Here is an 18,303-nt window from a genome sequence, read left to right as displayed (position 1 = left end):
ATCAAAATGGCTCATTATAGGGGCTCTCCGCATAAGACATCCCTCTTCTCCATCAGAATGGCTCATTGTAGGGGCTCTCCACATAAGACATCCCTCTTCTCCATCAGAATGGCTCATTATAGGGGCTCTCCGCATACGACATCCCTCTTCTCCATCAGAATGGCTCATTGTAGGGGCTCTCCGCATAAGACACCCCTCTTCTCCATCAGAATGGCTCATTATAGGGGCTCTCCACATAAGACATCCCTCTTCTCCATCAGAATGGCTCATTGTAGGGGCTCTCCGCATAAGACATCCCTCTTCTCCATCAGAATGGCTCATTATAGGGGCTCTCCACATAAGACATCCCTCTTCTCCCTCTTCTCCATCAGAATGGCTCATTATAGGGGCTCTCCACATAAGACATCCCTCTTCTCCCTCTTCTCCATCAGAATGGCTCATTATAGGGGCTCTCCACATAAGACATCCCTCTTCTCCATGGCTCATCGTGAAGAGTTACCGATGGTAGACATCACAGATGTGCTCAAGTATTGCTGTCATGTAGCATTTGTTGATTCTCAAACGAACTGATCTTTTCTTAACAGGAGATACATCTTTAATAAGACGTGGTAGGAAATGTAACTCAGGATTTTCTTTATTGGACTAAAAATGACTGTTTTCTTCATAGGCCACATCCAAGGACGTGTGCCAGGTCTAATGATGATCTGGTCACTAAAAGATACTGCAGCGTGTTAATTAGTTTTAATTAGCAGAGTGAAATCTAGCAGCTTCATCATAAGTCCTATTATACATCAGTGGCAAAACACACAGGATAATGGCGGTTTTTAATTTATTTACTACATAGTGTATATAATGTGCTACTTAGCATATTAAATAGTATTTCAGCCTGAAGAAAAAGAAATCTAAATCACAGCCATTTTTACATGAGGGTGTTCAGCTCCCTAGACCTGAGGAAATAGAGGTGTTTACTAGGGAAAGCTGCCAGCAGTTTCTGGGCAGCCAATGTCCATCAGATGGAGTACAGCTGCTTCTTAGCATTTTTCTGTTTTGGCACATAAAGAAGGGATACCAGCAGGCAAAGCCTTAATACTGCAGCAATAACGCAAATTTACTGTTGTGTTACGTCACCTAAAACTCTAAAATGGTCGTTCATAAAGGGGTTTTCACTAGTTTTGTGGCGTAAAACACCTTCAAATGTTGTAACATTTTTATACAATATGAAGTTGTGCAAAAATGTTGAGAGTTTTGGTGTTTTCATGCCAGAGTCAGCAAGCTCTGGTCAGAGCTAGAGAGAGACTAGGTGTGACCATGCCCGCCAGACATTCATGAAATATTGTGGTGTACCTTAAACCAGAATTTTATTTTGAGTTATTGAGAAATAAGCAGATGTTGAATCGAGAAATAAGCGGCAACTCCTCACGCCACCCAATGATTGACAGGTCTCCACAAAGTGCAGCCACAAAGTGGACATCTGTCAATCATTGTGTGGCGTGAGGATAAGTCGGCTGGGAACCAGATGGATCTCTCCTTACAGTCCCTGGCGTTGCAGAGTGGACCATCAGTGGCTGCAATCCCCGGCCAGGCTCTAATCCATGCTGCCCCTGCTCCAGGCAGCATAGATCTAGTGACAGGTTCCCTTTAACGAGCAGTTATCTAGTTTGTTGGATTTATTCCATTATCTGGATCTATTAATAAGGCTTGTAAACTGTCCCTATATAATAAAAAACAAAATGTCTTACTTAGAACTGAATATTAGCAGCATGTATACTCTTCCTATTGCCTTTAGATTTCATTTGCAATCTTTATGGACATGCAGGCGAGAGGCATGCCATCATTTCTACTACAGTTTACACATGGACAAAGAAGGAAAAGTGGCATAATACGAGTAAAAACATTTCATTTTTCATTTTAATGGCATTTCAGAATTCACTGCATGCTGTACGTTTTCTTGGCAAAGGCAGCTTTTATAACTTGCTTAAAACATATAAAAGTTCTCATAAATATGCTTTATTGTTACAGAACTATGACTGCTGTGGAGATTTTCTCTTTTTTTCTGCTATAAATATCAGATATGCTGTATACATCCATCTTTTTGATTGAGGAGAGAACATTACAATCTCCAAACTGATAAAACTAACAATGTCAAGCCAAAGCGCAGCAGTGCACAGCATGGATCGCGTTTCGCCAGTGCTACATGTTATTCCTGCTTGATAGAAACATGCATCCCATAAATACAACTTGTCAGCTCAGATGTCACAACTGGGTCTCTACATGGCATTAGATTTCTGTTGCCACACAAACTGCATAGTAGAAAAATCCTAGTATGTCATTGAAAGCTCATATCCAATAAATACAAGCCATCAAAACAGAGGAAAGTATCAAAGTCTCCCACACAAAATAACAGCTCCATAGGTAAAAGAGTTAAAGAAGCACCCCCAACTGATAAGACCATCACATGTACTTCTCTTATATGCTGTGTACTTATTTCCATGTAGTTCAGCCTTCTGTTTTTGTTCCTTCAGATTCCATATCCTAGTTTTTATCCTGCATCTTATTCCTCTTTACTCTGCTATAAATGCCATGATACATCAGTACAGCATGACATGACCAGCTAAAACTGGTACCATTTCTGTCTGCTGAGAACAACCTGTGATTATACTTCCCTTTCTAAAATACCAACTAAACAAATGTGTTAAACGTATATATAGTCAGGAGGTGGAACCACGATCTACTACATTCTAATTGTGTGACAAGAGCTGTGCAGTCATCATCATTCTCTTTGATAGGAGATTATGTCTCCCTATACTCCATGCAATTTCATCACACAGGAAGCTCTGGCAGTTGAGGTGGTGATTTCCTTCACAGAACATAAAGGCATGGGGTAACCAAGATGACACATGACCTAACTGAAGAGAAGGATACCATGAATTTCCAGACAGAAAGAAACAACTAAATAAGGGAGGGAGTACTACCTGAATTACATATATTGGAGGACTAGAGACAGGATGAATTAAAAAAACAACTGTAGTGCTACTTCATATGAGTTGCCCACTTCTATGTTACATAATTACATTCTGTAACTGTCTATTATACATTTTAGTCAATGAACGGAAACATTCTTGTGAAAGCCACTGTCTCATTAGGATGAACCCAGTTTTTTATGCCATAATAGCAAATATAGACAGAGATAGATCCCCCTTTACGTGCCACACAGTGAAGAAGTGCAGCAAACAGTAGCTTAGCCTATCCATATGAGGCCATTCATTCATTTTCACAGAAACAAAGTAATAATACATAAATGGCTAGAAATTAAGTGTATAAATATATTGTCGTGGGGAATAACCCTGGATTGATTAGCTGACAGCTGGGAGTTTAAAAGCCAGATCTGTGGCAATCACCTTGTCTAGCACATGCTTGGAACACACACTTGACATGTAACACTGAATATATATGTCAGATATATGCTGTCCAAATGTATGCACACAATTTTAGTATATATGTTTACCTTCTAAGGTCTATGGGATCATATATATCCATGTTAATATCAAACATTCGCCTAAGACATGGCAAGAATAGTGTCTGAGAAATTCATCTAGTGTGTAGGGTCACTGTATAGAAAGTATATAAGAAAGTTGCATTACTTTCTTGATGCGTAAATTCCCTATCTGATAGAAATCAGTCATATTAACCCACTTTTTCCCCGATGGAAGCCATTGATCTCTACCCCCAAGGATGTGATCTTCTGCAGACCACGCACTGATTGCCCTTCCTCATCATGCACTGCTGGAATCTGACTGTCATAAGTGATGGCCAGCTTCTGGTGATTTAATAGAAAACTGAAATATTCAGTGCTATAAGCTTCCATGTGAACGAGTCGCCATGGCAACCAGTGACATCACTATGTTATCTGCTTTACTGGACATGGGGGGGGAGAGTACAGGGATTATACTATGTGCGTCACTTTTGCCTGTATAGACCACTAGTTACTTGGTGTCCAGCTGCTTAGATCAATGATGACTGGTACTGATGTCACTCCTGCATTTATGAGAGGTGTTGTAATGTGTAAAGTGTCTCTTACATGATAACAGGTCAGCGCCATGGCAGAAAGTAGGTTAACCCAAAACAACAAAAATCTTCCCCAACCCATTTAAGTCTGTGTGTAAACCCATCAGGTTGAACAAGTCTGAGTAATTCACGGTCCAGACCAGTGATATGATCCAAACTGTGCACCCCACTCCAATGCATTCTGCAGCATCAAAGCAGGACAGAGACACTGAAGGTGGCTGGATCCATTGAGAAGAGCTTGGAAGAGCTGCGCTACTTGTCCAGGGGACTGGCCAAAGTTGATAGAGGGCAACGATGGCAGGTAAACTACGCAACAAGCAGTAAACAAGAAAATACAAAAAGAGGGTTTTTAATAAAAAAGAAATTCTATGGTAGCTTACTTTTACAAGGGTTTTGCAATTTTAATTATCTAAGGACTTAAGAACACTTCTTTAAAGAGAATCTGTCACATCAAACTTACACTTCAAACTAACCACAAAGTCTTGTAGGAGATGAAGCAACAATAAAAATCGTTATTTAGGTTTTTAAATCCGTTCTTCCGTTGCCCAAAAAAACTATTTTATTGTAATAAGTAAATTAAGGTATTCAGCGCACCATTTGTGTGGCACACACACCACTCTCTCCTCACTGCTGACATTTCCCGTCTCCCCTGCTATCACTTCAGTGTAAGAGAGAACACACACACACACACATCAGTCTCCTCACTCCTGACATTTCCCATCTCCCCGCTATCACTTCAGTATAGGAGAGAACACACACACATATTACTCTCTCCTCACTGATGACATTTCCGGTCTCCCCTGCTATCACTTCAGTGTAAGAGAGAACACACACACACACATCAGTCTCCTCACTCCTGACATTTCCCATCTCCCCGCTATCACTTCAGTATAGGAGAGAACACACACACATATTACTCTCTCCTCACTGATGACATTTCCGGTCTCCTTGCTATCACTTCAGTGTAGGAGAGAAAACACACACACACCACTCTCTCCTCACTGCTGACATTTCCCATCTCCCTGCTATCACTTCAGTGTAGGAGAGAACACACACACATCACACTCCTCATTGCTGACATATCCTGTCTCCCCTGCTATCACTTCAGTATAGGAGAGAACACACACACATATCACTCTCTCCTCACTGCTGACATTTCCCGTCTCCCTGCTATCACTTCAGTGTAGGAGAGAACACACACACACACACACACACACACATCACACTCCTCATTGCTGACATATCCTGTCTCCCCTGCTATCACTTCAGTATAGGAGAGAACACACACACATATCACTCTCTCCTCACTGCTGACATTTCCCGTCTCCCTGCTATCACTTCAGTGTAGGAGAGAACACACACACACACACACACACACACACACACACACATACACACATACACACATACATCACACTCCTCATTGCTGACATATCCTGTCTCTCCTGCTATCACTTCAGTGTAGGAGAGAACACAAACACACACATCACTCTCCTCACTGATGACATTTCCGGTCTCCCTGCTATCACTTCAGTGAAGGAGAGAAAACACACACACACCACTCTCTCCTCACTGCTGACATTTCCCATCTCCCTGCTATCACTTCAGTGTAGGAGAGAACACACACACACATCACACTCCTCATTGCTGACATATCCTGTCTCCCCTGCTATCACTTCAGTGTAAGAGAGAACACACACACACACATCAGTCTCCTCACTCCTGACATTTCCCATCTCCCCGCTATCACTTCAGTATAGGAGAGAACACACACACATATTACTCTCTCCTCACTGATGACATTTCCGGTCTCCTTGCTATCACTTCAGTGTAGGAGAGAAAACACACACACACCACTCTCTCCTCACTGCTGACATTTCCCATCTCCCTGCTATCACTTCAGTGTAGGAGAGAACACACACACATCACACTCCTCATTGCTGACATATCCTGTCTCCCCTGCTATCACTTCAGTATAGGAGAGAACACACACACATATCACTCTCTCCTCACTGCTGACATTTCCCGTCTCCCTGCTATCACTTCAGTGTAGGAGAGAACACACACACACACACACACACACACACACACACACATCACACTCCTCATTGCTGACATATCCTGTCTCCCCTGCTATCACTTCAGTGTAGGAGAGAACACAAACACACACATCACTCTCTCCTCACTGATGACATTTCCGGTCTCCCTGCTATCACTTCAGTGAAGGAGAGAAAACACACACACACACACACACCACTCTCTCCTCACTGCTGACATTTCCCATCTCCCTGCTATCACTTCAGTGTAGGAGAGAACACACACACATCACACTCCTCATTGCTGACATATCCTGTCTCCCCTGCTATCACTTCAGTATAGGAGAGAACACACACACATATCACTCTCTCCTCACTGCTGACATTTCCCGTCTCCCTGCTATCACTTCAGTGTAGGAGAGAACACACACACACACACACACACATACATCACACTCCTCATTGCTGACATATCCTGTCTCTCCTGCTATCACTTCAGTGTAGGAGAGAACACAAACACACACATCACTCTCTCCTCACTGATGACATTTCCGGTCTCCCTGCTATCACTTCAGTGAAGGAGAGAAAACACACACACACACACCACTCTCTCCTCACTGCTGACATTTCCCATCTCCCTGCTATCACTTCAGTGTAGGAGAGAACACACACACACACACACATCACACTCCTCATTGCTGACATATCCTGTCTCCCCTGCTATCACTTCAGTGTAGGAGAGAAAACACACACACACACACACACACCACTCTCTCCTCACTGCTGACATTTCCCATCTCCCCGCTATCACTTCAGTATAGGAGAGAACACACACACATATTACTCTCTCCTCACTGATGACATTTCCGGTCTCCCTGCTATCACTTCAGTGTAGGAGAGAAAACACACACACACACACCACTCTCACCTCACTGCTGACATTTCCCATCTCCCTGCTATCACTTCAGTGTAGGAGAGAACACACACACATCACACTCCTCATTGCTGACATATCCTGTCTCCCCTGCTATCACTTCAGTATAGGAGAGAACACACACACACACATATCACTCTCTCCTCACTGCTGACATTTCCCATCTCCCCGCTATCACTTCAGTATAGGAGAGAACACACACACATATTACGCTCTCCTCACTGATGACATTTCCGGTCTCCCTGCTATCACTTCAGTGTAGGAGAGAAAACACACACACACCACTCTCTCCTCACTGCTGACATTTCCCATCTCCCTGCTATCACTTCAGTGTAGGAGAGAACACACACACATCACACTCCTCATTGCTGACATATCCTGTCTCCCCTGCTATCACTTCAGTATAGGAGAGAACACACACACACACACACACACACACACACACACACACACACACACACACACACACACATCACTCTCTCCTCACTGCTGACATTTCCCGTCTCCCTGCTATCACTTCAGTGTAGGAGAGAACACACACACACACATCACACTCCTCATTGCTGACATATCCTGTCTCCCCTGCTATCACTTCAGTGTAGGAGAGCACACAAACACACACATCACTCTCTCCTCACTGCTGACATTTCCTGTCTCCCCTGCTATCACTTCAGTGCAGGAGAGAACACACACATCACTCTCTTCTCACTGCTGACATTTCACGTCTCCCCTACTATCACTTCAGTGCAGGAAAGAACACACAAATCACTCTCTGCAACTGACATCAGTACACAGCTATATCCAGCAATGTCTTCAGCAAAGAGTCATATGTGTGCTCTCTCCTGCATTAAAGTGATAGCCGAGAAGATGAGCAATGTCAGAAGAAAGTAGAGTGATTTGTGTGCTCTTCCCTGCACAGGGACAATGCGCACATAGCGGTGGTTAATCTTCAGACAAGCCAGCACTGGCAATCAATAGAGAATGAGTTATTCAATTCATCTTCATCTTCTTTTGTCTTATTCATGAGACAACACTATACTAATCTTTACTGAAACTATGGTATTGTATTAATGACTGTGCTTGTATGCATGTATGTTTAATACTTTGATTATTATTTTGGCTTATATTACATTAACACATTGCATTTAGAGGTGGTGACTTTATTATATTTAGCTATAGGAAGTATTGAAAATATATATTCACCCTGGTAATAGACCTTTCTGTATTTTTGCATTTCTATGCCTGGTGTTTTAGCAGATACTATGGGTTTCTGTATTTTTTACTCAATTTAATGGTAGTTTCAGTAGTAATACTACATTAAGTACTCAAGTTATATAACATAAGATAATTTTGGTGGTATACTTGCAAATATTATGCTCTTGGACTTCTTTGTGCTGTCTGTGATGTATATTAATGGGCAGATGAGATTAAGCAATTGCCTTATACTAACATGCCTACAGGTGCATCTCACTAAATTAGAATATCATCAGAAAGTTTATTTATCTCAGTTCTTCAATACAAAAAGTGAAACTCATATTATATAGGGTCATTCCAAAACAGTGATTTATTTCAAGTGTTTATTTCAGTTAATGTTGATGTCTATGGCTTACAGCCAATGAAAACACAAAAGTAATTATCTCAGTAAATTAGAATACTTTACAGCTTGAAAAATGTTTTTAAAATCTGAAATGTTGGCCTACTGAAATGTATGTTCAGTAAATGCACTCAATACGTCGGGGCTCCTTTTGCATCAATTACTGCATCAATGCGGCGTGGCATGGAGGTGATCAGCCTGTGGCACTGCTGAGGTGTTATGGAAGCCCAGGTTGCTTTGATAGCAGCCTTCAGCTCATCTGCATTGTTGGGTCTGGTGTCTCTTATCTTCCTCTTGACAATACCCCATAGATTCTCTATGGGGTTAAGGTCAGCCGAGTTTGCTGGCCAATCAAGTACAGTGATACTGTGGTTTTTAAACCAGGTATTGGTACTTTTGGCAGTGTGTACAGGTGCCAAGTACTGCTGGAGAATGAAATTTTCATCTCCAAAAAGCTTGTCGGCAGAGGGAAGCATGAAGTGCTCTAAAATTTCCTTGTAGACGGCTGCGCTGACTTTGGTCTTGATGAAACACAGTGGACTTACACCAGTAGATGACATGGCTCCCCAAACCATCACTGATTGTGGAAACTTCACACTAGACCTCAAGCAGCTTGGATTGTGGCCTCTCCACTCTTCCTCCAGACTCTGGGACCTTGATTTCCAAATGAAAATTGGAACTCTGGGACCTTGTGGAGTGTGTCAATGACTGCCTTCTGGACATCTGTCAAGTCAGCAGTCTTGTGGAACCTACAGAAATAGACTAATTACATGCTTAGGAAGCCTTTGCAGGTGTTTTTTGTTAATTATTTTAATTTGCTGAGATAATGACTTGTGTTTTCATTGCCTGAAAGCCATAATCATTAACGTTAACAGAAATAAACACTTGAAATAGAGCACTCTGTTTGTAATGACTCTATATAATATATGAGTTTCACTTTTTGTATTGAAGAACTGAAATAAATTAACTTTTTGATGATATTGTAATTTAGTGAGATGCACCTGTATATTAAAATTCGTGCATCCCTTTTGGTTTTTTAAATGTTTTTAATTAACGTGTCTTGAAGTGTTCCTTTTTTTGTAACAAAGATATATGGTGATACCAACATTTTTTGCATACTAGTTTCCTCTTTAATTGCAATATAGAAGGAGTGGCACTAATTTAAATGCTGCACCAAGGCACTAAGCCACACCAAGGGTGCACCGAGCACCTTTATTTGCATGTCCAAATAAAGTCGTTTTTTTGGGGAGAAAGCAATCAGATTTAAAAACAAAACACTACTTTTTATTGTTGCTCTATTTTCTATAAGGCTGTATGGTTTTCATATATTGATTTCATATCCTACTCAATATCTACCTATAAGTCCAACGGGTGGAGTAGCTACATTATATTTAGTTTGTAAAGAAAGTATATATTAGTTACTTAAACTGAAAAAAAAAATATTTGGGATTATTTCACACTATGAGACACTTCATTGCTTTAGAACAATGTCTTGAGCCAAAAAACTGCCGCATACCATTAATAAATCTGATACTATTCACCACTAAACAAACCCATGCCTCTTTTCTAGAGACTTAAAAAGTGTCCTTTACCACTATGGTCACATAAATATGTATCTATATACAAGATATATGATTAACTCACATGTAGCATTCTACTGTGTCACATATCAGAAGATATTATATGCAAGTCACATTGTATACAACAAGGATATAACATGCTACAGATGGTGCGCTGATTTCGGATTCCTCATCCTATTGTTCTCTAAGGGCATGTGCACATGTTGAGTACGTTGTGTGCAGAAATTTTTACACCATTTCTGCATCTCTTGGCAGGAAAACACAGTTTCAAAAACATTGCATTTTTTGCAGTGTTTTTGCCTGCGTTTTTTCTTTGTGCATTTAATGCCTTGCAAACGCAACGTGTGCACATGGCCTAAGGGTGCTTTCACATTGCTTTTTGCTACCAGTTCGTTGGTCGCATCAAGGCATTCGTCTGGACCACCCACAAAACAGCGTATGTACTGACGAGGCCATAGATTAAAACGGTGCCGACAGAGTGAACGTGAGCTCTGAAGTGCATCATTTTCGGAAGTATATGCCTACTGGAGGTGGATATTCAGATGCAGTCCACTACGTCTGGGTGTCTGCCTCCATTAGGCACACACGCCAGAAAATGATGCAGGACAGAGCACACATTCATTCACTCTGTTGGCACCATTACAGTCTATGGCCCCGTAGACACATATGCCCGAATCCCTTTTTAGGGTGAGGGGGGAGGGGTGGTTTTGGACACAAGACCCGACAGGACCAACAAACAGGTGGCAAAAAGCGACGTGAAAGCACCCTAAGACATAAGCCTAATGAGTCTGGCAAGTGGCTCTCTGATAGAAAATAGCAGATGAACTTGGGAAAGTGAGCACTTCCGTGTATGGAGGAGTCAGGGGATTTCGCTGCGGCCAAACAGTCAGCCAAAACATCGTTTAGCTCACAGTAGTATAAAGTACACGGGGTGCTTTAGTAACAGCTTTTATAAATGCTATCTTTATCTAAATGCATGCAGTATATAGGATGGAGAACTTACCGAGTACCAGGAAAATCCACCACAACCAATATTGTCCATTGAAATAGCCAGTAAAGTAGTCTGAGAACTGAAACGAGAACATTAGAGAGTTATGGTCTATATTCTTAGAAGAAGGTGCATGTACAGTGATTTCATGATACAGAATTATTAAAGGCGGTGATCAAATATTAGAGCTGGGCAGCAGCTTCCCTGCAGCCTGTCCGTAACTCGAGGATGTGTTATGAATAATGGGCACAGTAGATTTTGCAGAGAAGTTCTGCTTTGGTACCACTTTAACTTTACAAGCTGCAGATGAACAATAATGATGCTGAAGTCAGTGTCTCCCTACTGGGACTGAATACAGATGACATGGTGATTACACTATTAACTAATACAGGCTGTTGTAAACAGTGCCTGTACGTAACTGACAGTGCCCGCAGGGCAGACAAGGACTTTGATTTCTTTTTACACTTAGCGGCTATATGGACAGTTGCTATGCGTCATTCGTAAACGGTTATGACAGCCTTACTTGAAGCAGCAATCTGGCATCTTCCTGCTGGGCATATTGTGTCTGAAGCGGCATCCTAGCTGTGAGCACCATCATATCAAGCTCCACAGAGGATGCTGCATAGACACCATTCTCCCAGACCCAGCACTGACCCCATACACAGCCCCTAAATACAAATCTCCAAACATGTCAGGATCGGCTTACACATCCACCTGGCCAGTTTACACCTCAGCACGCTGCTGGTTTAGACGGTATCCTCAAAGTGAAAGCACTTTAATCTCATCAAAATGAGACTTTTTACGCGCCCCTTAAAAGGAGCAACTTTTAACTTCATAAACCCCCCATTGCCAGCTGCTGTCAAAAGATACCAACCTCAAAAGCCTCAGTCTCATTAAAGTCCTTTCATTTCTAAACTAGATGCTCCTGTAGTTGGTTCCCAGCAGAGAGCAGAACACGACTAAATGAAGCTTGAAGTGGCGTTTCAGGCCTGTTACTGGCCACACCAGATAGTTCTGTCCTCCGGATGATAAGGGAATATGAATAGGCTCACTTTGATTGATTCTGCGCCGGGCTGTACGCTTCACTGATAAACCAACCATCGCACGTCCTTAGTATTCATCTATGTCACACTTCTTACACAACTTGCTTAAATAGCTTCTCATAAGACGCTATCAGATACAATTTTTGGATGCCGCTCGTTCTCACTCTGTACAAATGAAATGTACACGGTACAGAACACAACAGATTGTATAATCTGCCTTTGTCGATAAGATTCGAGAGGAGTTTTATTAATGTGGCAGGAGCATAAATAATGGTGTATTGACTGTTTAAGTGTCCTTGGAGCCATACTGTTAGTTTCACGTTACGTAATGGAAAATATTACAGCAGCGTAGAAGTAATGCGGCTTACAACGCCGACACCTTGTGTCCTTTATTGTCCGCTCTATAGGTATATTCTCCAGGCTGTACTTGTCGCGGTTAGGTGAGGCGACACCAATATTACAGGACTTATTATCAAAGTGAAATAAATTGTACCTCAATTATAAAACCGTGGTTTGATTCCTCCCTATTTACTTCGATGGTATTGTATAATAATGTGTTACATACTCATTATTGAAATCAACTTATAAATAGGAGCCTTCACATACGGCAGCCAGTATTGTGCCTTTGGAGCAGTAACCACAGGCTCTCAGAAGATATAAGCCCCCATAAAAATTAGAGCTGTCTCACAACTCCAGCCCTTGAGGCCCACCAACTGACCACATTTTCAGGATTTTCTTCGTATTGAGCACAGATGATAATTCCACCACCAGTATAATACTAAGGAAATCCTGAAAACATGATCTGTTGGTGGGCCTCAAGGGCTGGAGTTGTGGGACCACTGCATTAGAGGACTGTCCAACCATCGTTCAGGCTGTCATCCATCTCAAAACACTACTCCAAAAGCATATATAGTACATATTAGCTAGAGATAAATATATCATATCTCCCCATTTAATTAACATAGACAAAAACTATGCAGTGGGTCCCCAATGATAGCACCTAAACTTGGAATAATTCCAAATACCACTTGCAAATATATAATAACATTCTTCATTGACAAAATAATAATTAAAAAATCATTGTTAGATGATCACAAAGTTTAAAAACATTTTTAAGAGGAAAAAGGATGAAACAAAAAAAATCAAGCACATATAGACAATAATAAATTCACAGTGGACTCTAATTCCTATGGGTAAGTATTCATAGAAAAAGGACTAGGTAAAGTAACAGTAGTGACATCTCCCATACCAGCTAATGATATATTAGAAAATGTGGCCATACAAATGAAGTCATAGGTCATATGCCATATTAGTGAAGACCCTAAGATTGAATACAAAAGTATAGCTCACAAAAAGGATCTATATGGAGAGAGTAGCAGAATGATGCTTGCCCTAATGGGAGCACCAACCCAGGCCATTTAACTTACCAATCAGGAATATCGCTGCATACTGTCCCGTGCCACAAGTAACGCCCCAACACGCGTTTCGCACACCCAGTGCTTTCCCAAGGGTAGTGTGTAGTAAGAAAGAACATGCCTCGCCGTATTTATACACGGCCCCATCTAATGTCCGCCAATCGATGTACCGCATGTCAGCGCTGTAACAGAAAATCCGGAAGTGCGAGGTCCGGCTCTCCTTTCCGGCACGCACTAGGGGAAATCCCCATCCGACGTCAGGGGGCGTACCGGAAGTGACGGAGGCCTTAGCCCGACAATGGACAAACTGTCTCAGTGTGCATGCGCCTACCGGCGCCATTCTCTAAGAGTCCCATATGTATTTAGATCAAAAATAGATCTATATATATATAAAATATTTTTAAACTTTGTGATCATCTAACAATGATTTTTTAATTATTATTTTGTCAATAAAGAATGTTATTATATATTTGCAAGTGGCATTTGGAATTATTCCAAGTTTAGGTGCTGTCATCCATCTCAGCAGTCTCCTCCTTACACGGACGCACTGGTTCTAGCCAAAAGCTCCAGTGTTCTTTATGAAAGAGCCGCCGCCAGACTTCGATGGCTGCTTATCCAGGGACGGAGACAGCAGGATCGGAAGTCTGAAATCACACATGCCAGAACCTCAACTTCCTTAACAATCAATTGTGCCTGCAGGGCTTCCACACACACACATTAGACCGCCAGCCGAACCTATCGTAATTTGGAAGGTCAGCCAACAATAGCCTAATGTGTATGGGAGAGGGGCTTTAATGCTTCTGGTTGACAAGAGAAATACTTCATTTTCTTGAACAATTTCAAGGGTGCCAACAATTTTGGCCATGACTGTGTATACATATTATATACACACACATCAGACGATTGCTATGATTGTATTGATAAAACTCCCATTTAAACCTATGCTTCTATGATTTCACCAATTTTGCACTCACAGAAGGCATCACAGTGGAGAATATACTGTACGTTTCATCTGCTCCACTTTAATAAAACGTCATGACAGATCGTGAGTTGTGTCTGCTTCTCCTAAGACACCAACTCGCTCTTCTCCATCCCTTGGACACATCGTGCCCCTGTCTAGATTTTTTTCTAACTGCTGTCCATAGAAGATATCAGACTGATACCACGGTGGACATATCTGACAATTATTCTCCCTAAACAGACAGAATCATTTTAAGACTTGTCGAGAGACAAGTGCTGACAGTCATCGTAGAGCCTGCAACGGATGACTTAACAGAGACGGTAATACTCAGGGATTAGAACATCACTTCAGTTAGTTCTCTGTCAGGCAGTAATAGATTTTTGCATCCTTCAAGCCCCCTGAAATCTAGATAGGGATCCCTGAAAAAACCCAAAACATTACAATACAGGGAAGTAGCAGACTTGGGGAATGGGGATTGATGATGAGAGCGACTCCAGTTTGTAAATGAAAATGAATATGACAGGTCTTTAAAAATGTAGCATAATCTAACATGATTCTAGCAGACATCCCAGTGCTAATATAAGCCAGCTTCCCACAGGTACTGCATATCTAATCTACACTACTAGGCTTCTGTTTTACATGAACCATAGTAAATAACTTAAAATCCCTTTTATGGCTATGTTCACAAGTTGCTTTTTTGCTGCTTTTTTTCTGCAGCCTCTTGGAAGTAAAAAAGCTAAAAAGACAAAAAGCAGGTTTGTTGTCTTTTTTGCCTCGCTTTTTGGCTGTGCTTTTCAGGATCCCAAAGTTCAGCTCTGCTTCTACCACAGAAGCATGAACAATGCAAAGTGTTAAGTCACCAATGCAAGAGGTATGTGAAACCATAAAACATTTTTGGAAAAAAGGGAAATTTCAAATTATTTAGTGGAAAAAGATTTTTATGTCTGAAAAAATAGTGACTATTCTGAATAAAAAAAAGTTCATACGAGTTCATGAAAAAATACACAATGCCAAATTTAACAACAGCCGGGTGTGTGGGGGGCTAAATTAATCAGACAGTTTACCTAAGACATTGGCAGAGCATGTCTTAGGTATTGTTCAATTTCACACATTGGTCGGGCATTGCTTACCTTCTCACATTGGTCGGGCATTGCTTACCTTCTCACATTGGTCGGGCATTGCTTACCTTCTCACATTGGTCGGGCATCGCTTACTTTCACACATTGGTGGGGCATCGCTTACTTTCACACATTGGTGGGGTATTGCTTACTTTCTCACATTGGTGGGGCATCGCTTACTTTCACACATTGGTGGGGTATTGCTTACTTTCTCACATTGGTCAGGCAATGTTTAGTTTTATATATTGATCGGGCTTCGCTTACTTTCACACATTGGTTGGGCATTGAGTTGGTCAGGCTTTGTTTACTTTCACACATATCTCTTATTTATTAACATCCATGAGTTCTATTGATTTATGAAATATAAGTTAAAACGGCGGTTACGCAAAGTGTCTACTGAGTTTATCATTTCTGGGACTCCCACCTAAATGAGTACCAACAGTCACCCGAAAATACAATGCTGCTAGTACCCGTGCACGCAGCCACCACCATTGTACATTATACCAGACAGGTTCACAGCTGAGCGTTACCCCAAAAAAACTACAATGAAGACTATAATGGAGTAATATTTGTGGTACAGATGCGACCTCCCCTATCACAGTGGAAGTCTGATGGCTTGTGGCTCTACAGATGAGTATTTTGGGTTGAAGGTTGGGCAACTCTTCACTAGATGGCAAGACTGTACATTTCCAAACATAAAAACTAGGGCATCAAGGCGACGGGTCTGCGGTATCACATTGCTTCCAAAATTTCCTATGGTGTCACTGTGAAGAATATTGTAGATATAATTCAGTGTGCAGTTGTAACAACAGAACAGCTAGCTGCAGCGGGGAGGGGGGGGGGGTCAAGAGTCAAAAGACTGAGTGACATATATCACACCTTGAGCTAGCTCAGCTCAGAACAAAGGGCTGGCTTGGCATGTGGATACCATGTGGTCTGCGTCAGCTATGATTTCATAAGGAGAATATGGACTTATCGCACGTCCTAGCCATACATTGTATACATATCAGAGATCCCCAAACCAGACCGCACACCGTCCAGTATCCCGATCCGTTCTGGCCTCACCTGGTGGGGTAATACGTAGAATATCTGGTAGGAAACAGATAGTACAGCTGTGTTTAGACTCCACGCATAGGAGGGGCCCGTTTGGGTCTGATGACATCAGAACCGACTCCCTAGGATCATCCATTAAGGAGTTATAACCAATGGGAAGTTATGCAATTTTTATCTGCCAGGGGCACGGAGAGGGGACTCTGGTTCAACCCAGAGGGCATGAGGGTAGTTACCCACAGGAGATATAAGCTGGAGTAAGGTCATGTGGCTCTCTCTCTCTCTCTGATGCATGTGGCCACTTCGAGTAGGGGGGCTCACGTCGAGTAACGTGCTAACGGCAAGCCCAGGCCCCCATGAGGCCCAGTGCACACATGGTCAGACGTCACCAGTAATTGACATGATTCATCTGCTTCTATCTTTTTTCCTACTACTATTGTATCTGCATATCTGACCATTATATATGTATAACCCTTGTGTATATAATGTATTGTCTACTGTGCCCTTAAGGCGATTACATATATAATTTAAACTTGGGCTGCTCTTTTATCTTTATCCACGAAACTACAAGCCCGTTTTTCAGGTTAATTTCCCATTGTACTGGGGCTGGTTTCTGGCCCAATATAATTCCCGCTAACGGACCGGGGCTTATATCGAATAGGAACTGGTGGCGGCTCTACTGGGCTGATAAGGTTCTGCTTCACTGGGACTAGTGAAAGGGGCCCCTCAGCCTGTCAGGGGTGTGAGCGAGTGTGGTGCCACATCAGTGACTGAGTAGGCCACATCAGTGACTAAGTGGGCCACCTCTTCTAACTCCCTGTACCTTCCAGAGCCCGTGAGGACAGTGTGTGTGTGTGTGTGTGTGTGTGTGTGTGTGTGTGTGTGTGTGTGTGTGTGTGTGTGTGTGTGTGTGTGTGTGTGTGTGTGAAACTGTACCAATCTGACCTTACGAGTCCCCGAGGGGTGCAGAACGTCACGTTGGTGCAAAGTGAGGATCCATATCACATGATCCGTCTGACATAATAGTGACATCAGGCGGGAGGTGAGGTGCGGATCTTTCAAAGTCACATTGTGTTGCAGTTGTGGTAGGGTCGCAAATACGCAAATGTTTCCAAATGTGTTGGGTTGTGTGTCACTGGATGCATGTTATTAGCATATGATTTGGCTGTTTTTTTGGGGGGGGTTTACCGCAAAATTGCAAAAGTGTTCTTTATTTTTTGTCGTGCGATTTATTCGAGAATTGCAGTCATACGACTAATGTCGCTGTGTAGCCCCAGCCTAATACCATCACCAGCCTTGTGGGGTTCTCCTTTATACAATGGTAGAAATTTCTTCCAGGTAGACCAACTTACCACTAGACCTATCTTCATTGCACAGTAACCGACCATATCACATACAGTACCTTGTGAAAGTATTTGGCCCCCTTGAACTTTTCTACCTTTTGCCACATCTCTGGCTTCAAACATAAAGATATAAAATTCTAATTTTTGGGGGAAGAATCAACAACAAGTGGGACACA

At 42.1% G+C, this 18,303-nt stretch overlaps 1 protein-coding gene across 2 annotated transcripts in view; it reads right to left on the bottom strand.

The window, feature by feature from the left end:
* NDFIP2 (Nedd4 family interacting protein 2) overlaps positions 1–18,303 on the bottom strand; it is a 117,141-nt gene that overhangs the window by 24,235 nt on the left and 74,603 nt on the right. For both annotated transcript variants that reach the window (XM_073664091.1, XM_073664092.1), the window contains one exon: positions 11,213–11,279. In XM_073664091.1, the coding sequence (XP_073520192.1) occupies positions 11,213–11,279 (67 nt within the window). The remainder of the gene's footprint in view (positions 1–11,212; positions 11,280–18,303) is intronic.

The sequence above is a fragment of the Phyllobates terribilis genome, unplaced genomic scaffold, assembly GCF_046119375.1.
Source record: "Phyllobates terribilis strain yellow unplaced genomic scaffold, ASM4611937v1 Scaffold_2__4_contigs__length_985480577, whole genome shotgun sequence".
NCBI lineage: Eukaryota > Metazoa > Chordata > Amphibia > Anura > Dendrobatidae > Phyllobates > Phyllobates terribilis.
The sequence above is the reverse complement of the archived record's forward strand: the minus strand, read 5'-3'. Positions and strand labels throughout refer to the sequence as shown.